Source organism: Emiliania huxleyi (genome assembly GCF_000372725.1).
Source record: "Emiliania huxleyi CCMP1516 unplaced genomic scaffold EMIHUscaffold_46, whole genome shotgun sequence".
In the NCBI taxonomy this organism is placed as follows: Eukaryota; Haptophyta; order Isochrysidales; family Noelaerhabdaceae; genus Emiliania; species Emiliania huxleyi.
Genome location: NW_005198537.1, coordinates 494,316 through 517,729, shown reverse-complemented (window position 1 = coordinate 517,729; position 23,414 = coordinate 494,316). Strand labels below are relative to the sequence as shown.

Genomic DNA, 23,414 nt, shown 5'->3' with positions numbered 1-23,414 from the left:
TTTGGGGGGGGGCTTTTTGGGGTATTTCCCCAAAGGGGGCCGGGGGGGTTCAAAACCCCGAAAAGGGGGTGCAAATCCCCCTGAAGCTGCGGGGGTCCCCCAACAAGGAGAGGCCCCCCCCCCTCCCTCCTTTTTTTTTTGGGGGTTTTTCCCGGGGGCTTTGGTTCTTGCCCCGCCCCCCCCCTTTCCCATTTTTCCCGGGGGGGGGTTTCCCCCCCCCCCCCCTTTCCCCCCCGGGATTTTTACCGCGGATTGCTTTCCCCCCCCCCCCCCCCCGCGCCTCTCACTCTCCGCCTCCCTCGCCTCCGTTGCAGTGCATCCAGCAGTGCGGCCGCACTCACCGCTCGAACCAAGTCCACGGTCCCGAGTACCTGCTCATGATGACGGCCTGCGGCGGCGAGCGCCGCTTCGCATCGACGGTCGCCAAGCGGCTGCAGCAGCTCGGCGCGATAACAAAGGGGGATCGGCGCGGCGCCGACGGGCAGCAGGAAAACCTGTCCGCCTTCGACGTTGACACAGAGTACGGCCAGGCCGCGCTGACCGACCTCATCGAGGTGTTCGAGAACCCAATCCACAACGCGAGCATCGTCCCGCCGGGCCACATCCGGCGCGCCATCGGCCTGCGCGCCACCCACGAGCTGCAACAAAAGTGGAGCGAATACATCGACGAGGCGGAGGAGGCGATGGCGTCGGCGGGCATCTTCGGCATGGAGAACCTCTCCGTGCGGCGCTTCCTCAACCGGCTGCTCGGCATGCCGGTCCGCATGCAGAACACAATCTTCCAGCACTACACGGCGATCCTCGACGAGAACGTCAAGGCGGCCAAGGCGGCGGGCAGGTAGCGCCACCTTGCAACCCACTCCTATCCCATCGATCAACCCCCGAGCACTGTGTCACCTCCCCCGACAGGTACGACGATGGCGTCGTCGACATCCGCGGCGAGTCCGTCAGTGTCAAGTCCGGCTCGCCTCGCACCATCTCCACCGACCGGCAGTCGGGCGTGCCCCTCTCCCACTACGCGCTCGGAGTCGATCGCGGGCTCTCCTTTGAGCGCGCGTCGGAGATGCTGCGCGCCAAGGCGGAGGGCAACGAGGCCGGGGCGCTGCTCGAGGGCGAGGGATTCTACATCTCGCGCAACTTCAAGTTCGGCAACGGCTGCAAGGGCGTGACCCTCCTGCTGCGCGAGCGGGTCTCGGTCTTTGCCGCCAGCAACTGGATCCCGACCTTCAAGATCTACCGACCCAACCAAGGCGCGCTGCCAGGGACTCTGGCGCTCCTCGCCCCTCCCTCCACGCCACCCGCCCGCGCCTCACCCGATGCTGCAGGCCTCTGTGGGCGCACGTTCCTACGCGAGCATCTCAACTCGAACCTCCCGCTCAGCTCAAACGGCGCTCGAGGGCCGTGGACCAGGCTGCACGACGCCACGCGCGACAAGTGCACGCACGGCCACAAGTGCCGCGACCTTCAGTGCTTCGTTGGCAAGCGGATGCAGACGGAACACCTGGTCTGCGGCGCCGTGCTGCCGTTCTGGTCGACGATACAGCAGCGGGTCTTGTCCAAGACCGTCCGAACGAGCGGCGGTGGCTTCCAGTTGGTGCAGCAGATGCGGGTCGTGCGCGTGCGCTGCCAGCGGGCGGATGGGACAGAGACGAGACTTGTCGGCAGCCCTCTGCCGGGATATCAGAGGCGCAGTGCCCGGCGGTGTCATCCTGGGCTTGCCCCACCATATAGGCATCCACATGACGCATGGCGGCGCGGCGCGGGTGCAGGCGATCGAGATGGACATCCGCGGCGCCGACGACGCCGACGGCAAGCCCGACCTCAAGCCCGACCTCAAGCCCGACTTGCACAGCCTCGGCAGGGGCAAGCAGGCTGGCAAGGGCAAGGGCCCGGCGGCGCCGCGGCAGCCGTCGCACGGGCGCTGCCAGGAGTGCGGCGCCGCCCACGACGGCGGCTATGGCTCGGGCCGCTTTTGCTCGCAGCCTTGCCGCAGCCGCCATAATGGCCGCCCCATAAGCAGCGCCGCGCCTCCCGCGCCGGGCGTGCCTCGCTTTGGCAGCAGCCGCCCCTCCTCCTCCTCCGCTTCCTCCTCCTCCAGCGGGCGGGGTGGCCGCCCCTCCTCCAGCAGCTCGTCGGCAGCGTCGAGCGCCTCCGCGCCTTCGAGCTCCTCCGCGCCCGCCCGAGTGAAGCTCGGCGCGCGCGTGGTGCTCCACGGCCTCTGCAGCGCGGCGGGCGCGGCGCTCAACGGGCTCTATGGCACGGTGCTTCGGCGGGACGATGAGTCAGGCCGCTTGATCGTTTCGATCGAGGGCAACGGAAGCCATAAGATCAAGGCGGACAACCTTCGCGTGGTCTAGCTCCTTATGAGCGTCACGCGGGTCGCGGGGTCGCGCGGGCGGCGGTGCAGGGCCTGAGACCCTGCCTGCATTCATGCTCACATGCGTCTACGAGCGTCAGACGCGGGCTACCGGCCCGGTACGCGGTAGCCGAGTTCGATCCGAGGGCGTGGCGGTTGTGCCGCCGCTTTTCGCGTTTTTCTCGCGCATTTTATTTCTTTTCGCCATCATATTTTTTGCATTTACGGATTTACGAAATTTCTCTTTTTTCGTTGTGTCCGTGCGTCCGTGCGACCCCGTGTCGCTCTGGGGTGTCGTACGAGCGCGCGAGCGCGCGTTCGTCGCGGGTGTAACCGTCTCGCCTCGGCGCGTTGTGACGCGGCCTAGAGCGTACCGTCACTGGGCAGCGCGCCAGCGGGACGGGGGTTGCAGAGGATAGACTCCAATACTGTAGCGTAGAACCTCACGTCCTCCAGACACGCACCGAGACACGTACGCAGTACACTATGCATAACCTCACGTTCCCTCTTCTGCTGTGCGTGTTTTCAGGCCGGTGCCAGTGCGTGTACCGCCTCTCTGAGGCCGGAGCGGGGTCCGGGGATACGGCCTCGAGCGTTCCACAAACCACTCTTCAGGCGGTGCTCCTCGCCACCTCAGCGCCCGGAGGCATCAGTCGGCTCCGCGGCGCTTGACGGGCGCGGACTCGACGACGGCATCCTTGAGCTTCGGGCACTCGCGCACCAGCGCCGCCGCGACGTTGGCGGCGCGCGCGCCGCAGTTGCCGAGCTGCAGCCGGCGCAGCGCGGGGAGGGAGGGTGCGATTCCGAAGTCGTCGGGCGCCAGGTCGAGGTCCGACAGGACGAGCTCTTGCAGCGAGGGCGGCAGCAGCTCGAGCGAGGCGCCCGCCGCGTCGGTCGGGCGCGGCAGCGTCTTGTCCGCCCTGTTGCGCGTGCTCGTGAGCTCGCCCCCCAAGACGAGAAGCGTCTCGAGGGCTGGCGCCGCGCGGAGCACGGCGCGCAGGCACGCGGCGACTTCGCTCGAGCACGCGTAGAAGTCGTAGCCGCAGAAGCGCTGCAGACGCAGGCGCACGAGCCTCGGCATCGCATCCACGGCGCCGCGCACCTTCGGCTGCGCCTGATAGTCGCGCCAGGCTGCGTTGTCCTCGTTGGAGCTGAGCGGGACGTCAAGCCCGACCGAGAGGGAGTCGACGGTCAGCTCCTCCAGCTCCGGGAAGAGCGAGCCGACGCAGCAGACGAGCTCCCACTCGAACTGGCCCCAGGAAGTCGCCAGGGTCAGCTTCGACAGCAGAGGCGGGCCGCCGTTCCTCTTGGTGCGCCACGCGGCCGCCAGCGTGCGCAGCATCGGCGCGCTGACGCGGCCACGCGGCACGGAGAGGGACTCGAGGGCAGGCATCTCCTGCAGCATGCTGAGGATCCGCGCCTCTGACCCCGCCACGTCCTCGCCGATGTGGATCTCGCGGAGCGTCGGCGCAAAGGCCGCCTTGGCGGTCGCCTCCATCACCGCTGCGTTGACCTTCTTCCCGCCGAGGTGCAGAACCTTGATCGCCGGCACGGCAGACAGCGTGCTGGTCACTGTCCAGGGCTGAAGGGCCGCGTCGCCCGTGTGGAGGCGGAGTTCGGTCAGGCTCGCGGCGCCGACCCAATCGAGCAGCCGCGTCAGCCCGCTGTTGCTCACGGTGACACGGTCGTGCGATCCCCGGTCGCGCCACGAAGACTCGGAGGAGGAGCCAGCCACCCGCATGGAGGTCCAGAGGTGCGAGACGTCCTTGAGAAATCGCCATCCCTTGCACACGCACGTGGCGACCTGGAGTCGGTCTCGCAAGTCCAGCTCCGTGACGATGGCTGTGAAGACGTCGCAATCGAGCTCGTCAAACGCGCCGGTCCCGACGCGCTCCGTCCCCGACAGCATGGCGCGCGAAGGGGGAGCGGTGGGCACGAGCTGCGCCTCGACCTCTTCGACGGAGAGGAAACCGCCATCGAACTTTGAGACCAGCAGCGACTCGAGCGAGGAGCGGCTGCAGCGCTTGAGGAGCTCGCGGATGTCTGGCGCTGGAGCGGCCTGTGCTGGGGAGGCCTTCTTTGGTGCAGCCTGCCTCTGGCGCTTGGGCGCCATCGTCAGATGTGGCTTTGGCGCGGCAACACGGGAGGGCCACGATTTCTTCTTATTGAGCACTTGAGAACTGGATTTTTGAGGATAGGGTCGGTTCCGCATGGTACGGGACCCCTCGATCGTCTCGCCCACCCTCACTGGTGTGTTCATTGGGGGGGGTCAAAGCAGTGTCGTCCCCTTCTTGTTGTTGGGGGGGGGTTCTTCTCACTTTTTGAAGATTTGATCGGGACCACGTCCGACGGGCGGGGTCGTCGACTTGAGAGGACCAGCGTGCCTCCGAGCGGGATGCCGAGGAGCGGAGGTTGCGCGCAAAATCTTCACCGCGCGCGCGATCGACTCCTCCGTCTCCTCGTATCTTCCAGACTGGCTGGCCCCTCCCAGATAGGTAGGTAGGTTTTAGGTGTATTGTAGGTTGGTCTTGTTTGGCCCAAAAGGGCCCTGCAATAGGTACGTACCCCCAATTTTCATCTTTTTTCGCTTAGCTGCGCGGCCTGGGGATAGGTAGGTAGGTAGGGCGTTTTGGCGCGAGTCAGCACTCAGACCCCCTATCCGGTAGCTTCCGGAACCCAGGCTTCAGAAGACCGAATCCATATGCGCGAGAGCGCCGTGCGGCAGCGCGAGGCCGAGCTCCGAGAGGCGCTCGCATCGCCGTCCGGTTACGGCGCAGGAACGCATGGCGGATGCGGCGAGCCACTCTGGGACGACAGCGTCACGGCGGCGGTCGAGGTTGAGCGCTGCCGAGCCGACTCACCGTACCTGTGGCAACTTGCTGAGCCGAGCCAGTACTCTGCGGCGCTCGAGCGCGTGCTGGCTCGACCGGGCGGGCCGGCGATGCTGTGTGGTGCCGGCGGCGAGGATGGCCTGTTCGGCGCCTTCACGGTGAGCGTGCCTGCGGCTGGCGGCAGTGGGCAGACCGTGACCGTGAGCCGCGACCTGCTCGACTCTGCGAACGAGCTCGCCTTCCTCGAGAGCCGGCTCGGCTGCTCCTCGTGGCCGCTCGGCACGGCGGTCGTCGACCTCGGCGCCGGGTACGGCCGGCTGGAGCACCGCGCGGCCGCTGCGCTGCCGCACCTCCGCCTCCTCGCCACCGACGCGGTGCCTCTCTCGCTCGCGCTCTGCGAGGCGTACCTCGCCGCCCGCGGCGTGCCTTGTTCCCGCGCCAAGGTCGTGCTGCCGGCCGCCCTGCCCGCCGAGGCCGCCGCCGCGCAGCCGCGGCTTGCGGTGGCGGTGCACTCTCTGCAGGAGATGCCGCTCGCGGCGGTGCGCTGGTGGCTCGAGGCGCTGGCGGCGGCGCGAGTGCGGCATCTCTTCGTCGCGACGAACACGGCCGCGCTCGAGCCGCCCACGGCCACGCTGCGGCTCGCCACCGACGCAGGGGAGGACCTGCTGGCCGCCCTCGAGGAGGCGGGCTTCCGCCTGGCTAGGGCTGAGCCAAAGTATTCGCCGGGCTCGGGCGGCGGCGGGGGAGGCGGCGACGCGCCCGCGACGGTGCCCGCCTTCGGGGACTGCACCTACTGCCTCTTCGAGCTGGCTGGCCCGCTGCCCGCCCAGCTGACGCCCGCCCAGCTGCTGCCCGCCCGTCCGCCGGCGGGGTCCGCCTCGGTGGTCAACTTGGCGAGCCGGGCGGACCGGCGGCGGTGGGTCGAGGCGAGCTGCGCCACGGCGCTGCGCGAGCTCGGAGTCGAGGCGGGAGCTGGCCGAGATCCGCCCGAGATCCGCCCGGCGACCTCTGCCCGAGATCCGCCCGAGATCTGCCCGAGACAGCTGAGCGAGGGCGACCTGTCGACACTGCTCCTCCCCCTCGCGCAGGTGCGGCTGGTGGACGCGTGCTCCCCCGAGGACGTGCGCATCAGCGGTGAGGGCGGCGGCGGCGGTGATGGGAGCAGCGCGTGGCGCCCCTTCGCGGGGTGGGCCCTCGGCGCGGCGCAGCTCGAGCGGCTGTGTGACGCGTGGGAGGCGATGGGCATGCCCCGCCCCGCAGACGCAGAGCTGCGCACCTACCACGGGCGCGCACCTCTCGCGGGCGCGCCGGGAAAGTTGCAGCGTCGAGTGACGCTCGTTCCTCTCCACGCCCCGCAGGCGCGCCGTCTCTGCGCGCGAGGTTGCTTGCGCGGCGTCGCACCGGCGCGCGTGGGAGGGCGGGCTGGCGACCGGACACGACTGCGCCCTCTCACTCGGAGGAGCGTTCCGTGCACCTTCCCGGAACCTTCCCGTAGGCGACCGGACACGACTACGTCCTCTTTTTGGAGGACGACGCGAGCGTCGCCGGCGCAAGCGGCGAGGTCCCGTCGGCGGCAGACAACCGGCGAGGCTGGGCGCGCGCTTGGGGCACGCTCCAGCGGCAAGCCTCTCTGCTGGCGGCGCGGGGCGTTGCGTGGGACTTGCTCTACCTCGGCCGGCACCGCCTCGCTTGCGACTCCGCCGCCGAGGGCGAGGCGCTCGTCGTGCCCGGCTTCTCGTCGTGCGCGCACGCGTACGCCCTCTCGCGCAGAGGCATGCGCCGCTTGCTGGCGCCCCCGCCGCACGACATCTTTGGCACGTCCACGACACGTCCGCGTCACGTCCTCGGCACTGTCTGCAGGAGCTGCCGCTGCAGAGCGCTGCGATGCCCGTCGACGAGCTGCTGCCAGCCCTCTACGCACCCCACCCGCGCGCGGACGTCGCGGCGTGGGCGCGCGAGGCGTTGCGCGGGACCGATCCGTTCGCCGCGTTCGCCGCTCGCGACGACCTGGTCCACCAGCTGGAGTCGCTCTCTGACGACGGAAAAGGCAACTGGCCAGGCCTTCCCTCGTGGGCGCAGCTCGCGCGGTCCGACATCCGGCCCGACCTTCCGCCGCCGACTCAGCCGCCGCCCGACCGGCACCGCCGCCGCGCACCGGAGCCTTCCTCGCTGCCGGCGGCCTTTGCTCCCAACTGGCCCGCCGCCGATGCCGCCGCGGGGCTGCGTGCGGCGCGCGCCGCCGCGGCGCCGCGCGGTCTCGCCGCTCTGCGCGCCGCGCCGTGGCTGCTTGCGGCGCGCGAGCCGCCGGGGCCGTGGCGAGCCCTGCCCCTGTGGGCGTGGCTGGCTGCTGCGGCAGCGAGTGGGCCGCGCGGTCTGTGGCGGCTGAGGCTTGCCGCGGGAAAGCGCCTCCGCTCCCTGCCCTCGCCGACCTCGCGGACGCGGGCGATGCATCCCCATAGGCGCGTGAGCCGCGGGCTGCGAGCGGCGGTCGACGAGCCGACGCTATGGCGGGGCCTTGTTCGCGCGTCTGGTGGCAGCCGAGATCAGCCGAGGTGAGCCGAGGTGAGCCGAGAGTAGGAGGGCGCTCCTCGCGCGGCTGGGCCAGCTGGGGGGGAGCGTCGAGCCGACTCTGCGCTTCGACACGTCGTGGCGGGCTGTGTTCGCGGGCGAGGCTACCACGCCCCACGACACGCCCACGACACGCCCTCGACCCGCTTCTTAGGCGGTTGAGCGCTGTGCGGACGCTGCATCGAGGCGGCCGAGCTGCTGTCGAGGACGAGGTGGACCTTGCGGCGGCGGCGGCGGCGGAGCCGGGGCGGCAGCTTGGTCGGGGTCAGGGCGGGAAGGAGGCTTCAGGGAAGCAGCAGCAGCAGCAGCAGCAGCAGCAGCAGGCTACAGCCAGTGACCCAATCGATCTCTCCCGCCTCCTCTCTGGTCGGCGCCAGTTGCCGCCCGAGGCGCCTCGCCGCCGTGCCAGCCCGGCGTGGCTGCGCGAGCCTCGATTGCTGCGCGGCACGCCTCCGGTGCGGTCCACCTCTTTGAGCCCTTCCCCGTCCCACTGTTCTGCGGGGTTGCGCGGAGATGCGCCGATGCGCCGGCCACCCCCCCCTCGATACGCACACACACTCCTCCCCCCCCTCCCAGGTGCGCTCGCTCGAGCGTTGGGCGCTCGAGGGCCTCCTCGCCGCTTTTGCGCCGCACAGTTTCGCCGTCGCCGACCAGGGCGCCGCCTCGGCACCCCTCGTGCGCATGTCGCTCCTCGATTTTGTGGCGTACGCACGGCTGCAGGCGGGGGCGGCGCCGGCGCTCTGCGTCGGCGGCGGCGCGGGTGCGTGCGGCGCAGTTGTGGGATGCCCGCTCGAGGCTGGCCAGCGCGGCGGGGAGGAGGCCAATGGAGCGGAGGAGGGGCCAGGGAAGGGCCGGTGGGCAGATGGAGAGCCGTTGGTGCTGTTCGAGCGCGAGCTTCCTTCCGAGCTGCTGGCCGACGTCGCCGTCCCGGACGCCTTCGCTCAGGATCTACTCGCCGAGGCGGCGGAGGCTGTGGCGGCGCAGAGGGAGTCGAGGGGGGAGGGCTGCGGCGGCGGCGACGGGGGCGGGACGGAGGCCGCGCCGCTGGAGGTCGGTGTGGACTTGCTCAACGAGCGGGAGTGGCTCGTGGTGAGCCCTTCTCGCTCGGGCACGCGCTGGCACACCGACCCGTACGAGACGAGTGCGTGGAACGGCATACGCTCTATCTTACCCCTATAACACCGACCCGCACGAGACGAGTGCGTGGAGCGGCAACCTGCCGTAGCTTGCTGCAGCGGCTCCTAGACGTCGCGAGTATGGCGACAAGCTCGGGTCTGCTGGCGGCATGCGCGCCCTCACCCACCCGCTCCCCTCCCCCTCGTACACTTGCAGGCTTGCTGCATGGCCGCAAGCTGTGGTGCCTGCTCCCGCCGTCGGCGGCGCTGCCTCCAGGCGTGGCGATCGGTGCCTCCTCCACCGCTGCGGCCGGCGCCTCGCTCGACGCGCCAGCGGCGTCGGAGTGGTTCCGCCAGCGCCTCGCGCCGCAGGACTCGCCGGGCGACACGTCCGGGACGCGTCATGACGTCTCCCCGCTCTGGATTGACCAGCGGCCGGGCGACGTCGTCTTTGTCCCGCGCGGCTGGTGGCACACGACACTCGCGCTAGACACGTGCGTCGCCTTCACGCAGAACATGGTGCTGCCCGCCGACGCGCGCGCGACGCTGCAGGCGCTCGACGCGGAGATGTTTCAGGCGCGCGCGGCGGGCGCGCTGCGGAGGGTGCTGTGGGAGAGGCACGAGGATTGAGTAGAGACTCTGTGTGAAATACGGTATGTGCGTGTTATAGGGGTAAGATAGAGTGTATATCACTGTGGCAGTCGGTACGGCTCTATTACGGTGTGTGTCTCTCGGGGCTGTCGGCTCTCACAGGCTCAGCGTGACAGTCGTCATGCACACATGTGGGGTCATGCGCGCGCGCAGTGACTCGCTCTATCTGCACTCTTGTCCTTGTGCAATTTGTACACACCACACACACAAAAAGATGCCCAAAACACCACGGATACGGGGTGTGAGGCTCGCTCGCGCTCACTCGCCTTGCCCTTCCGGGCGCGGCGCCGTCTCCGCGTCCTCGATCCACGGCACGACCGCTCCGTCCTCGGAGACGACGCGCACGAAATTGGTCTGTGCGTTCTCGCCGCACGCTGCGCAGACGCCGGGCGGGGTCGCGCCCGACTCAACGACGCTGCTGGCATTCGAGGGCAGCCCGACGTGGCCGCAGCTCCAGCAGATGCACGCACGGCCTATCCGCTGCGACTGGCGGCCGGTTGGCCCCGCGCTGAGCAGAGAGAGCAGCCTTGTGCTGCAGTCATGCAGCTGCGCCGCCTGGGACAGCATCCCCGCCGCCGCAAACAGCTCCGCTGCGTTGTGCAGATTGCGCGGGAAGTTCGCGTCGCTGTCTTCGTCGTCCTTCGGCTCCACCTTGACGGACGCGATCCGCGCGTCGAAGGAGAGCGACGTGGGAGCCTCTGTGCCACCACCCTCCGCACCGCCGCCGCCTGCCTCCGCCTCTCCCTTCCTCACGGCTGAGGCGTCAGAGCGCGGCAGCCCGAGCTTCGCGCGCTCCGCTGCGCACTTGGCCTCGACCTGCGATCGGAGATGCGCCTCGTAGCCGGCGCGGTCGCCGTGCTTCGCCGCCTGCTTGGCGCCAACCGAAGGCTCCGCATCAAACCGCTCTAGCTTCTCGCGCAGCCACACGTCGAGCTTCGCGCGGTAGGCTAGCAACCTGGGTCAAGCATCGCACGTGGTGTCGAGGGTGGCAGCCTGCAACTCCCCAAGAAGCTGGGGACGCCTCTCAAGGTGCTACGAGCCGCTCGCCTGCCCTCGCTCGCCACGCCACGCTGGTCATTGATGTCGAGGAGCTCCACGTCAAAGATCAGCGCGGCGTTGGGCGGGATGAAGCCCGTGCCAGAGGCGTTGCCGCGCTGATCGCACCCTTTGCGCCCGTAGGCTGCCTCAGCGCTGATGCTCAGCGTGGCGCGCTGGCCTAGGCTCATGGAGGCGACGCCGAGCTCCCAGCCCCGAATCACCGTCCCTGCCCCTAGCGTGAAGGAGAAGGGCGCGCGCTCGCGTGAGTTGTCGAAGACCTCGTCCGACTTGGCGAGCCGGCCGGTGTAGTGCACTGTCAGCGCATCGCCGTGGCTCGGGAAGGTCTTGCCGTCTCCCTCCGTTGTTGTCTCGACGCGCACTGGAGGGTCCGCCTCCGGCTGCTTCTTGCCCATCACCCGCGTCGTCGTGGAGCCCGTCGAAGGGGGCCGGGCGCCTGCGTTTTCTTAGTCGGCAATAAAGCGACCCACTCTTCCCGTGGTCTCGTGCTTGACACAGAGTCAGACTGCGGCGGCACAGCAAACCGCACAGGAAGAGACGTGCGGCAAGAAGAGCTGCTCACGCAGGTTTCGAACGTCCGTCATGGTGCACCGCGTGGCTCTCAAGTCTCAAAGCCAGGCGAAAAAATCTTGCCGTCTGCGCCACTCTGCTGCGTGTCGTGCTGTGACCTGTGTGCGAGAAGAGCCGTCGCTGCGCGGAGGTCACGGGAAGAGTGGGTCGCTTATTCGTTCGACCGCTTTATTGCCGCGATCAAAACTAGGACACGCCACACACCAGACGACATGTACTCTCCCACCCGACAACCGGCAAAAATGTCGTGAGCCAGTCGCTTTTGCGGCAGCCGACCGCGGAGATCGAGCGCGCCGCGTGCGCGGAGATCGACATGGCGAGGCGGCCGTCATCCCGTACGATGCCGCTGGCGCGTCGGCGCGAGCCTGCGGCTCGGTGGAGGGCTCCACGCTCGGCGCGGCGGAGGTGCGCCGGACTGCACCACTCCTGCACCACTCCCGTTGGGAGCGGTGCAGTTCATATGAAACTGCGCACCGCTCCCGTGCACCGCTCCCGTGCGCAATTAGGAGCGGGGGTGGGCCAGGTGGCGTGCTCCCTCTAATGGGGGTGGCGTTCCCACGGGGACTGCCTTCCCACGGGCGGTTTGGGGCGCCCGCCGAGAACCCCACCCCCCCGCTCTCGCCGTGCACAGCGATTCATGCTCCGCGCTGCCCGAAGCACCCGCCTCCTCGGCGCGGCCCGCGTCCGTGCCCGCGACCAAACACAGTGTCGCCAGCTCGCCACCATGCCTGACCATGCGGTCGACCCGTTCTCGGCACTCGAGCACCGCATGTGGGAGGCGGGCGCCGGCGCGTACCGCGACTCGTTCGCAAAGGTCACTGCCCAGACGACCAACGCTCTCCTCGACGCGGCGGGCGTGGAAACGACCAAGGCCATGAGTGTCGCGATGGCCGCTCGCGAGAGCATCGCCGACCTCGGCTCGCGCCGCGCCGCCGCGACGATGGAGGTCTCTCGCGAAGTGCGCTGGGCCGCCGCCTCCTCCTCTCGCCTCGCCCCTCGCCCCGCCTCTCCGCCCAATCTCTCCATCACGTGTCCCGTCACGCCGCAGGGCGGCATGCGCATCCTCGACGTCGCCACCGGCACCGGCGTGGTCGCCGACGGCGCCGCGGCACGAGGAGCCTCCGAGGTGGTGGCGGTCGACTTCTCCGCGGCGATGCTCGAGCAGGCCCGGGCGGTGGCCGAGGCGCACCCGAGCGGGGTGGTGACGCTCCTCGAGGGCGACGCCGCCGCGCTCCCCCTCCCGGACGAGTCCTTCGACGCCGTCGTCATCGGCTTCGGCCTCCTCCACCTCCCAGACCCGGCGAGTGCGCTGGCCGAGGCGCACCGCGTGCTCAAGCCGGGCGGCCGCCTCGCCTTCTCCGTCTGGGAGGAGCCCTCGCGCGGCAACGACGCCTTCGCCGCCCTCCTCGACGCCCTCGCCGAGCACGGCGACAAGGAGGCGGCCCTGCCCGACACCTCGGCCGGCGCGCCGCTCCCCTTCTTCCACTTCGCCTCCCTCGAGGCCTCGACGGCCGCGTGCGCCGCCGCCGGCTTCGACAAGGCGTCGGTCGGCCTGCAGCGCATCCCCTCCTCCGTCTCGCTCCGCGACGAGCACGAGCTGGTCGAGATGTTTGCCACCTCCACCGCCCGCTCCCGCGCGCTGCTCGAGCTTCAGTCCGCAGACCAGCTCGAGGCGATCCGCGCCGCCGTGGCCGCGCGCGTGCGCAAAGGCTTTGGCGGCGCGTGGGTGCAGGGCGAGGCGCGCTCCACGGCGGGCGCGTGGCGGACCGGCCTGCCGGGGGCAGAGGAGGCGAGCTCGGACGACGCCAAAGGCCCAGGCCGCCGCCCCCGCCCGTCCCGACGCTCACCGCCGTCCCGCTCCGCCCCTCGCGTCCTCAGGGAGAGCACGTGCCGCAGGAGTTTGCGGCGACGATTGGCGGCGCTGCAAAGGGGACTCGCTGGCAGGGTGGCCGCCGCTCCCACCTGGTTCCGATGCCGTCAGTGGTCGTGTCGGCTCAGAAGCCGGTGCGCACCAAGAAGGCCAAGTGAGGGCGCGCGGCGAGGGCGCGGCAAGCAAGGGATGGCGGAAGCGTTGCCGTTTCTCGCTCACGCGGTCCGATGCCGCGAAGATTATTTATGCCATGCCTGTGCGGTAGAGTGAACACAGCTCTGTCCACTTACCCCACGTCGTTTTTCGAATAGCGAACGGCTAATTTTGTATTTTCGTTTCCCTTAGACGACTTAAGCTTCTGTTGTGACCGCCTTGTCTCGTTCTCTGTGAAATGTTTTTGCGCTGACAGTTCCCTTCTGCCGACACAGGGTTCCGGCTCCTACCGCCCGGATAGGGGGTCTGTTGGGACTGGCCGCTCGCCCCTCCCACGGATAGGTAGGTAGGTTGGTCTTGTTTGGCCCAAAAGGGCCCTGCAATAGGTAGGTACCCCCTATTTTCATCTTTTTTCGCTTAGCTGCGCGGCCTGGGGATAGGTAGGTAGGTAGGGCGTTTTGGCGAGACCCCATATCCGGGTAGGAGCCGGAACCCAGGCCATGCCTAAGCTTCTTGTGACAGGCGTCGCCGGCTTCATCGGAGGCCATGTGGCTCGCGTGGCGCTGCTCTCAGGCCTCGCGGTCAGAGGCACGGTGCGCGGCACAACGCATGGCATCGACAAGGTGCTCACGGGGCTCGAGGTCGTGAAGGTCGATCTACTCCACGACAGCGAGGCGGAGCTGGTCGCGGCGATGTCGGGCTGCACCTACCTCGCTCACGTTGCGTCGCCCTTCCCAGGTGGCGATGTGACTGACGACGAGATGAGGACTGCTCTCGAGGGCACCGCCAAGGTGCTGCGTGCGGCGGCCGCGGCAGGCGTGAAGAGGGTCGTCCTCACGTCGAGTGTGGCCGCGATCGGCGGCTCGGAGGACAAGGCCAAGGGAACTGCGAGCCGGCCGTTCACGGCTGAGGACTGGTCGCCAGAGACCATGCCGTCTTCGTACGCCGTCAGCAAGACGCGAGCCGAAAAGGCCCGCCTCCGCCTCTGCCTCCGACGCCGCCGCCGCCGCCCACCCCGCCCTGCCGCCTCTTCCGCCGCCCACACACGTCGCCCAGCCGCCTCTTCCGCCGCCGCCACCGCGCCACCTCTGCCGTCGCAGGCTGCGTGGGCGCTTGCTGGCAGACTCGGCCTCGAGATGACCACCATCCACCCGTCCTTTGTCAACGGGCCGCTGCTGCTGCCGCGCTCGCCAACGTCGACCGCCATGGCGAAGCGCATTCTCGAGGGCTCGATGCCCGCCGTGCCCGCCATCGGCATGAACGTCTGCGGCGTGCAGGACGTCGCGGAGGCGCACGTCAAGGCGGTGCTGGACCCGTCCACGGCGGGGCAGCGGCTGATCGTCGCCGCGGGCAACCTGCTCATGACGGACCTGGCGGTCGCGATCAAGGAGGCGCATCCGGGGTGGCCGATCAAGACGGCGCGCATCCCCTGGGTGGCGATGTGGCTCTACTCCTTCTTCGACAAGCAGGCGGCGGGCGTGCTTCCGATGTGGAAGAAGGAGAGCTACTACGACGTCTCGGCGGCGGAGCAGCTACTCGGACGGCCGCTCCAGCCGCCGATGGAGGCGGCGCTCGAGATGGCGGCGAGCATCATCGAGCTGGGGGTCGCGTCGCGGCCGCAGGGGGCGGGAGTCGGTGCCGTCAAGGAGGAGTCGTGAGAGCTGGCAGCTCCAGCTGTGCTAGCTCTGGCCTCTGCGCGGAGACTCAGACTGTCTGTACAGACGCGACGTGCCTAGCTCGAGAGACTGCCTGTAGCCTGACTGGCCCACATGTCTGGCAGACTCTCGGCAGCCAGAGCCTAGAGCTAGACACGAACTAGCCTCTAGCAGAAAAAGCTGGTGTAGCGTTTAGTAGCCACGAGGACGATGCATACGCGCCCATGCCACAAATGCCACACGCCCTCGAGTGGTATGCGATATATTTGTTTGCGGCTTGCCGTTGCCTCTCGGGCGAACGGCGAAGCGAGACCGAGCGCGACGCTGGTGGCGCCGACACGTGTCGTATCCGGTGATCACTGCAGACGGCTGAGAGGGGGACGAGAGTCGGCAGAGAGAGCAGAGAGATTGGTATAGCAATACCAAACAACTCTAACCGCACTGCGACACTGTGCGCAAACTTGTCTGGCATTGCTCTGGGCGTTGTAGTGTCAGTCTGGTAAACCACTCGAGTCTCTTGTGAGCGTTGAGCCTGCCTCGGACGGCGTCGCACCGCAAACGCGGGTCCGGCACTGCGTGGCGGCTCCTGGCGATCTCTGACCGCTGACGGCTGCATCATGTGACGCCGATAACTCTGACTTTCAACATGCTCAACAGACGGCGGGCGCCTGCTGCAGCGCTGACTCCCAACGAGGTGGTGGCTCAACATCCTGCCGCTCTTTGACCTCAGCCTCGCTGCCCTCTGCGCGGCTGACCTAACCTGTGCTGCTGCTGCTGCTGCTGTTGCAGCTGATGCTGCCCCTGCTACCCTCCCGGCCGCACGCCCTGCCCGCCCGCCCTGCCCGCCCGCTCGCAAGGGGCCTGCACCTTCACACTGGTCTGGCCACAGGTGGGCAACTTTCCCGTCGAAGGTCAAGCGGTCTCAACTTCGCGCTCTACTGCCCGCCCTCGCCCTCGCCTCCCGCCTCCCGCCTCCGCCCGCCGACCCGCCGCCAGCTCGTCCGCCAACCCGTCGTCTCTGTCGCCTCTCGCCCGCCCGCCATCGCCCTTGCCTTTCACCTCCCGCCGCCTCCCGCCGACCGCCACGCCAGCTTGCCTGCCGCCCTGTCGTCTCGCTTGTCGCCTGCCCGCCCTCGCCGCCTCTCGCCGACCACCACGCCAGCTTGGCCGCCGCCCTGTCGTCCCGCCTATCGCCCGCCCGCCCTCGCCCTCGCCCCCTCCTCCCGCCACCACCCTCGCCTCACCCTCCCGCCGCCTCGCCGCTCGCTCGCTCGCTCGCTCGCCCGCTCGCGCCTGGCTTTCTACTTCCTCGTGATCGCCCGAATCTCTCCTTCCTCGTGATCCACCCTCGCCTCACCCTCCCGCCGCCTTGCTGCTCGCTCGCCGCTTGCTCGCCCGCCCGACTTTCTACTTCCTCGTGATCCGAACCGCCACCACCCTCGCCTCACCCTCCCGCCGCCTCGCCGCTCTCGCTCGCCGTTCGCTCGCCCGCTCCCGACTTTCTACTTCCTCGTGATCCATCTCGCCGCTCGCTCGCTCGCTCGCGCTCGACCTCCTACTTCCTCGTGATCCACCGCCGCCACCCTCGCCTTGCCCTCCCGCCGCCTAGCCGCTCGCTCGCCGCTCGCTCGCACGTTCGCGCTCGACCTTCTACTTCCTCGTGATCCACCGCCGCCACCCTCGCCTCGCCCCCCCGCCGCCTAGCCGCTCGCCTGCCGCTCGCTCGCACATTCGCGCTCGACCTTCTACTTCCTCGTGATCAACCCGCCGCCTCGCCGCTGCCTCGCCCGCTCGCGCCCGACTTTCTACCTCCTCGTGACGCCGTGCCGTTTGTCTCGCCGTCCGAGACGTCCTGCCTGCCGTCTGCTGCCGCCGCGCCGCCTTACCGCCGACCCTTTCCCCGCCGTCCAATGCTCCGCCGTCCCTTCGCCGCTGTGGTCTGCCGTCGCGCCACCGTTCCTTACCGTGTCGCTCCTTCCTCCGTGCCGCGCCGCCCTTGCCGTTTAGCCTGCCGTACCCCCGTTCCTTACCGTGCCGCTCCTTCCTCCGTGCCGCGCCGCCCTTGCCGTTTAGCCTGCCGTACCCCCTGCCGTCCGTAACCGCCGTGCCGCCATACCGCCGCTCCTACAGTGCCGCGCCCGCCGTACCGTATGTCCCGCCGTCCGATGTCCTGCCTGCCGTCTGCTGCCGCCGCGCCGCCTTGCCGCCTTACCGCCGACCCTTACCGTGCCGCGCCGCCTTTACACACACACCTTACTTTCTGCTCGACCGAGTTTGCGCTGATGAGCGAACCGAGCCGCCGGGTGCCCCGCAGCGGCCTCGCTGGGCCAGAACGTCGGCCCCGAGTGCTCCGCAGCAGCCTCGCTGAGCCAGAACGTCGGCCCGCGAGGTGGGGTGCTAGTCTGGGACCCATACGTGGCAGTTCCCTTGCTCCAAGCGCTTGCGCTTCGGCGGTAGTGATCTAATCACCCGAATACCACGTTCGGATCGCTCCTCATCGCAAACCCCGTCAGCAGTTCACCTACGGGTATGTTCGTAAGAGCTACATACACTGAAAATGTCCAAAAAAAGCGTGTCTCGAGTTTGTGGCAGCCCCACAGCCGGCGCGCGCCGCCAGGAAGTACCGCTCGCGTGTCGGCCGCACTCCCTGGCACCCAGGGAGTGCGGCCGACCGACCAGACCGAGTAGGCTCGATGCCGCGCTCGCTGTGGGGCTGCCACAAACTCGCCGCCGAGCGTGACACCGAAGGCGTCCCGTCGGAGGTGATGGAGTGTGAGACCTGAGGCTGCGGAGGTGACGCCTGAGGTACCGGCCCGTGCACGGCGACTCAGCCGGCGACCGCCACGGGCTCAGACGAGACTTGTCGACTCGTTCCGGCTCAGCTTCACCGTGGTCATCGGGCGTCTGTCGACGTCAGGACCACCCATACAGCTCGCGGGTTTGAGGTCGCAAGAGCCAAGATGGTGGCGTTTGGACATCCCAACTATCCCACAAGACAGCCTGTAGGTGATGGCGGGACGGCGCAGTGTTTGTGGCACTCGGCAGTAGGCACCTGCGGCACGGCCCCGCTGTCGGCTCTCGCGGGCTGCGGAACCGGCCCCAGAAGGGGACGGTCCGGGCGAGTGTGGCAGCTCCTGCGCTAGTATGGGCACCATCTATCACAACACTACTGACCCTGGCCATTAGAGCTGCCAGGGATAGCGTCAGGAGCCGGTAGGAGTCAAAACCCCTCATATTTGAGACATCGTGGCCCATATACTCGTGCAACAACCCGGGTGCTGTCGTCACTACTCTGTACTCACGTCAGTTTTTAGTTTTTTTATTGCATATTGGCCGATTGCGGATTGGCCGTGAGCGAGCGCGGTTTTTGGTAGTTTTAGGAAGCCGCTTATCCAGGTGAGAGCGCAGAGAGCCTGAGACTTTTTTTGCAACTTGTCAACCGCAGAGAGAAATACCCGAAACGCACTCCTACTTGCGCTATCTCTCCTGTGAGAGACACGACTCGCCGTCTCTGCCGTGCCTTTGCATGTGTATTGCGACGCTTCGTGACCCCGTCACTGGTCACTCTCAAGCGCCAAACCAATTTGGTTGGGTAGTAGGGCTAGAGGGTCGCTCTACACTTAGCCTCTGCAGCGAGCGAGCGCTCAACTTAGCCCCCACACGGAGCCGGGCTCGGACTTAGACGCTGTATGGTCGGGGGCCATGAACTTAGACGACATAAGGCCAACTCCGGGCAAAACCCGGGTATACCTGAAAAGCCTCCAGGTTTACCCGAAATACCTGGACGCGTCCCACCAACGTATGCCGCGTATGCCGCGCACGACGCCATATCGCCTTCTCCCAGGGCCAGTGCGCTACTTGCGGCGCGCAACGCCTGCTCAAGTACCCCCCCCACCATGTGCTGCCGCTATGCGTGCCTTAAGGCGGCTGCGGCGAAGCGGCGGGCGCGGCATGCCGATGGCAGTGCGGACGATGCGGTTGCGATGTGTTCTGCTTCAAGATCGTGGCGGTGCTTGGCATGCACTTCTGCGATCCCAATCAGCTCATCGCAACGAAGCAGCGCAACAAGCTGGCTGCTGCCAACAAGGCCCTATGCTACCTCACGCGCGGATCGTTCAAAGAGGACCAGCACACACAGGCTTCACCGTCACGCGTTTGATTAAGCTTGAGGAGCTTCGTGTCATGTGAGAACTGTTTGGCTAGACGTCGCTCAAGAATGAAGGAGCAGCAACGAAAATCGGAAGAGGAGGATGCTGAGGCGGCGATTGCTAAGCATGAAGAGGATCCATCGCCCTCCGCAGGCGAAGAAAATTTGGGGGCTGCGCCGTATCGTTGATCACGGTGGGAGCCTCCTGGCCCCAGGCCGTGCCACGGCCGACTTAGCCGATGTAAGAGGCTCCCGCTGATCTTAGACCGCGCAAGCACTCCAGCGTGGCTAGCCACACTTAGACCCGTCCAGCCTCGAGGCTCAGAACTTAGACTACTACCCAACCAGTGCCAAACCTAACGCGCCTAGGCCGCCTCGGGGCGCGCGCCCTCCTGCTGCGGCTATCGCGCGCCCGAGCGCGGCGGAGGAGGAGGAACAGCTCTAGTACTCCTCCTCCTCGCCGTCGCCCTCGGCCGAGTCGGCGCCGACCTCCTCGTAGTCCTTCTCGAGGGCGGCCATGTCCTCGCGCGCCTCGGAGAACTCGCCCTCCTCCATGCCCTCGCCGACGTACCAGTGCACGAAGGCGCGCTTGGCGTACATGAGGTCGAACTTGTGGTCGATGCGCGAGTAGATCTCGGCGATGCAGGTCGTGTTGGACATCATCGTGACGGCGCGCATCACCTTGGCGAGGTCGCCGCCCGGCACGACCGTGGGCGGCTGGGAGTTGACTGCTCGGGAAGGAAGGGGTGGGGGGGGGGGGAGGGCACGTGAGAGCGGCTCCGGCTAGGAAGGGGAGGGATAAACGGCTCGGTGGGCAGGGGGATGCGCGCGCTGGGTTGGAGGCGGGGGGCGGCAACTCACTGCCGCACTTGAAGCCGGTCGGGCACCAGTCGACGAACTGGATCGTGCGCTTCGTCTTGATGGTGGCGACCGCCGAGTTGACGTCCTTGGGCACCACGTCGCCGCGGTACATGAGGCAGCAGGCCATGTACTTGCCGTGGCGCGGGTCGACCTTGCAGAGCATCGAGGCGGGCTCGAAGACGGCGTTGGTGATCTCGCCGACGGAGAGCTGCTCGTGGTACGCCTTCTCGGCCGAGATGATTGGCGCGAACGAGGCGACCGCCAGGTGGATGCGCGGGTACGGGACCAGGTTCGTCTGGAACTCGGTGAGATCGACGTTGAGCGCGCCGTCGAAGCGGAGCGAGGCGGTCATCGACGAGATGATCTGGGCGGTGAGCCGGTTGAGGTTGGTGTACGTCGGCCGCTCGATGTCGAGGTTGCGGCGGCAGATGTCGTACAGCGCCTCGTTGTCGACCATGAAGGTGACGTCCGTATGCTCGAGCAGCGTGTGCGTCGAGAGGACGCAGTTGTACGGCTCGACGACGGCGGTCGAGACCTGGGGCGCCGGGTAGATGGTGAAGGAGACCTTGGACTTGCGGCCGTAGTCGACCGAGAGCCGCTCGAGGAGGAGGGCGCCCAGGCCGGAGCCGGTGCCGCCGCCGATGGCGTTGAAGGCGAAGAAGCCCTGCAGGCCGGTGCAGTTGTCGGCGAGCTTGCGGATGCGGTCGAGGACGAGGTCGACGATCTCCTTGCCAACGGTGTAGTGGCCGCGCGCGTAGTTGTTGGCGGCGTCCTCCTTGCCCGAGATGAGCTGCTCGGGGTGGTAGAGCTGGCGGTACGTGCCCGTGCGGACCTCGTCTGTAGGGGCAGAGGAGGCGGTGGGGCTTGTGAGCTCAAGCCGCGCGCGCATCACGCGCGCATTGCAGGGCGCTCGCAGGGGAGGGAGAGGAGAGAGGAGGGGGACGCGCCGATGACGGTCGGCTCGAGGTCGATGAAGACCGTGCGGGGCACGTGCTTGCCGGAGCCGGTCTCGGAGAAGAAGGTGTTGAAGGCGTCATCGCCGCCGCCGATCGTCTTGTCGGAGGGCATCTGGCCATCGGGCTGGATGCCGTGCTCGAGGCAGAAGAGCTCCCAGCACGCGTTGCCGGTCTGGATGCCGGCCTGGCCGAGGTGGAGAGTGATGCACTCGCGCTGCGGACACGGGGAGGAGGGAGGTCGTCAGGGGCGCGTGCGGAGCGCGATTTGGGGCGCCGGGGCGCGCGCGGCGGGAGGGGCGACCCACCATTTTTGTGACGGTTTGGGAGCGAGCACTGTGTTTGAGCGGGGACTTCAATTTCGAGAAATACGGACCGCCGGACACGTAGACGCGGAGAGGGGAGGTCCCGAGGAGGAACGCGGCAGGAAGAGAGAGCGAGCACCCTCCAGGGTGGAGCGGAGCAACGGGGCGGCGGCCGCCGCCGCCGCCGCCCGCCAGGGGGCCGCCGCCGCCGCCGCCGCCGACCATTTTGGATTTGGTCTCCCTGACCCACCCTGTCGCCTGTGTGCTAGTCTGTGTGGTCCGCAACTTGATTTGGCGCTTGAACGAAGAGAAAAATAGAGCGCGCCGCCGCCTTCGGATGCTGCTATAGCGGCTACCGGTACCGCGGCGGCTCCCACTGAGACAATCCCGTGTACTCGTTGTAGTAGTATGTGTCGCCCGACGCCTGATCAACGTCTGCAACCCAGCCCTCCGGCAGCCCAAACGCCGCTCCCCGCTGCGCATGCTGCCCCTGCTGCCACGCGTGCCCCTCATACGGCTGCTGCGCCGCGCCCTCCACCTGGCAGGTGAAGATGGCCGCCTCCGGCTCCTGCCAATCGAGGCTGAGCTGGTCGCCGTCGGAGAGCACGCGCCTACGGGCGAAGCGCGGGGATATCCAGCGACGCTCGAGCGCCTGCTATATTCTGCGCCTAGCGGCGCGCGCCTCTCCTCCCTGTGGAGGGCGTTCCACGGCCCGCCCCACGCGCGCCAGAGCGTCGGGCCCTTGCCACAAGACGTGAGCGTCGCCGCGCCGCTTGCCGCCACGCGCACGGCGCACTGCACGCGCGACACCGTCAGCTTTTGCTGCGCCATGTTCCAGCGGCTGAGCACCTGCATCTCGCCGTTGCGGAGCTTGTACGGCAGGTGTCGGTAGTCCTGGTGGTAGACGCTGCTCGCAGACTCGCCCATCGCAGCCGCATCTGCCGCGAGCCTCTGCACCTGCTGATCGATCTTGTAGTCGTGCTCGAGCCAGTCCAAGAGACGCTCCCTGCCACCTGATGCTCGGCCAAAGTCTGCCACTTCGAAGAAGCCCCGCACGCCAGCGTAGCCGCTCAACGTCCAGACGACCTGAGGGCCGCTCTGGGCCGCGTCACTCTGACGGGCGCCGTGACCGGTGGCCTCTGCCGAGCCATAGTCGTCACCACCGTACCAGATGGGCTTCATTGTAACGGAGCTCCTCAGCGGCGTGTCCGTGTGACTCCGCAAAGCTGGCCTCACGACCGCACCAGCGCCGAGCCAGACGAAAGGGAGGATCGGCATACGAACGTGTGGAGAATGGACCCAGAGGCTAGCAATGTCAAAACCGACCCGAGCTGAACGACACTCTGAACGCACCCTTGGGTTCGGACTTTTTGCGGGGTATGGTATGGTAGCGAACCCACCTCGAGACCATCCCCCCCGCCTACTGACAGAGCCAGCCTCCCGGAGAACGGGGATGGGCGGTCAGGACCATACCCCCTCACCCTTTGGGCCGTGAGCGTACCATACCATACCCCGCAAAAAGTTGGAACCCTGGCGAGGTAGCTGGCCGTGGCAAAAAACACCCTTTGGCCGTTGCCGCGTTGGTGTCCAATCCGTCCTCCCATCCCTCCTTTGCGTTGATGTTTTCTTTCTTTCAATCCGAGTATGTGTATGACTGTTCTTTGCCTAAGATAAACAACATCAGAAAAAACAAACCCAATTTCGTACATCATCCTGATGCGGTGGCTGGCACCCCAGCCTCGGAGTGCTCGGGGCGGCCCGCCCCGGGCTAAAGGCCCTCGGCAGCGCCGCCCCCAGCTCGAGGCACGACTGCGGGGTGGGGGCTTGGAGGGCTGGCCAAAAGCGAGGCGTGGGAGGGCTCGTGAGGGCTTGGGAGGGGTGGAGAGCTCGGAGGGGTCTCGGAGGGCTCGGAGGGCAGAGAGGCACGAGGGTGGCGCTGGTGGGCTCGTGAGGGCTCGGGAGGGCTCACAAGGGATGGAGTGCCCGGAGGGCTCGGAGGGGCGAGCCGCCGAACCGGGCTCGGGGGGCTCGGAGGGCTCGGAGGGCTCGGAGCACGGAGGGCTCGGAGGGCTTGGAGGGCTGGAGGGCTCCAGTAGGGTTAGGAGGGGTTTGGAGGGCTCGGAAGCTCGAGCCCTCCGAGCTTTCCGAGCCCTTCAAGCCCTCGGATGGAGTGCTCGGAGGGGTCGGAGTCGAGCCGGGGTCGGGGGGCTCGGAGGGCTCGTGGAGGGCTCCGAGGGCTCGGAGGGCTCGGAGGGCTCGGGGGGCTCGGGGGGAGCTTCGAGAGAGAGGGCTCGGAGGGCTCGGAGGGCTCAGAGGATCGACC

The 23,414-nt window shown here is 67.9% G+C and overlaps 5 protein-coding genes across 5 annotated transcripts in view; 3 read left to right on the top strand and 2 right to left on the bottom strand.

Moving 5' to 3' along the window:
• EMIHUDRAFT_211046 (hypothetical protein) overlaps positions 1–2,357 on the top strand; it is a gene marked incomplete at both ends in the record, with an annotated part of 4,083 nt that extends 1,726 nt beyond the window's left edge. Inside the window, 4 exons of the mRNA XM_005768383.1 lie at positions 355–838; positions 910–1,691; positions 1,732–2,042; positions 2,190–2,357. Coding sequence (XP_005768440.1) covers positions 355–838; positions 910–1,691; positions 1,732–2,042; positions 2,190–2,357 — 1,745 coding nt within the window. The remainder of the gene's footprint in view (positions 1–354; positions 839–909; positions 1,692–1,731; positions 2,043–2,189) is intronic.
• A 2,700-nt stretch (positions 2,358–5,057) lies between these two features.
• EMIHUDRAFT_451621 (hypothetical protein) lies at positions 5,058–9,709 on the top strand (the record flags this gene model as incomplete). Its single annotated transcript, XM_005768382.1, is given in 12 exon segments — positions 5,058–5,633; positions 5,709–5,902; positions 6,227–6,515; positions 6,683–6,910; positions 7,063–7,274; positions 7,647–7,717; positions 8,145–8,257; positions 8,332–8,454; positions 8,551–8,673; positions 8,830–8,896; positions 9,088–9,575; positions 9,595–9,709. The coding sequence occupies 11 exon segments, from the start codon at positions 5,058–5,060 to the stop codon at positions 9,498–9,500; spliced, it is 2,409 nt and encodes an 802-aa protein (XP_005768439.1). The 3' UTR covers positions 9,501–9,575; positions 9,595–9,709.
• An 888-nt stretch (positions 9,710–10,597) lies between these two features.
• On the bottom strand, positions 10,598–10,918 carry EMIHUDRAFT_49023 (FKBP-type peptidyl-prolyl cis-trans isomerase; the record flags this gene model as incomplete). The annotated part of the gene is made up of 1 exon (XM_005768381.1): positions 10,598–10,918. A coding segment is annotated over one exon (321 nt), but the record flags the coding sequence as incomplete, so codon positions are not given.
• Positions 10,919–13,670: 2,752 nt separating this feature from the next.
• Positions 13,671–14,828, top strand: EMIHUDRAFT_66275 (hypothetical protein; the record flags this gene model as incomplete). Its single annotated transcript, XM_005768380.1, has 2 exons — positions 13,671–14,117; positions 14,271–14,828. The coding sequence occupies 2 exons, from the start codon at positions 13,671–13,673 to the stop codon at positions 14,826–14,828; spliced, it is 1,005 nt and encodes a 334-aa protein (XP_005768437.1).
• A 1,681-nt stretch (positions 14,829–16,509) lies between these two features.
• The window catches only part of ACT-8 (putative actin), a 131,441-nt gene continuing 124,536 nt past the window's right edge, over positions 16,510–23,414 (bottom strand). The window contains exon 9 of the mRNA XM_005768379.1: positions 16,510–16,526. The gene's annotated coding sequence lies outside the window, so the exon portion shown is untranslated. The remainder of the gene's footprint in view (positions 16,527–23,414) is intronic.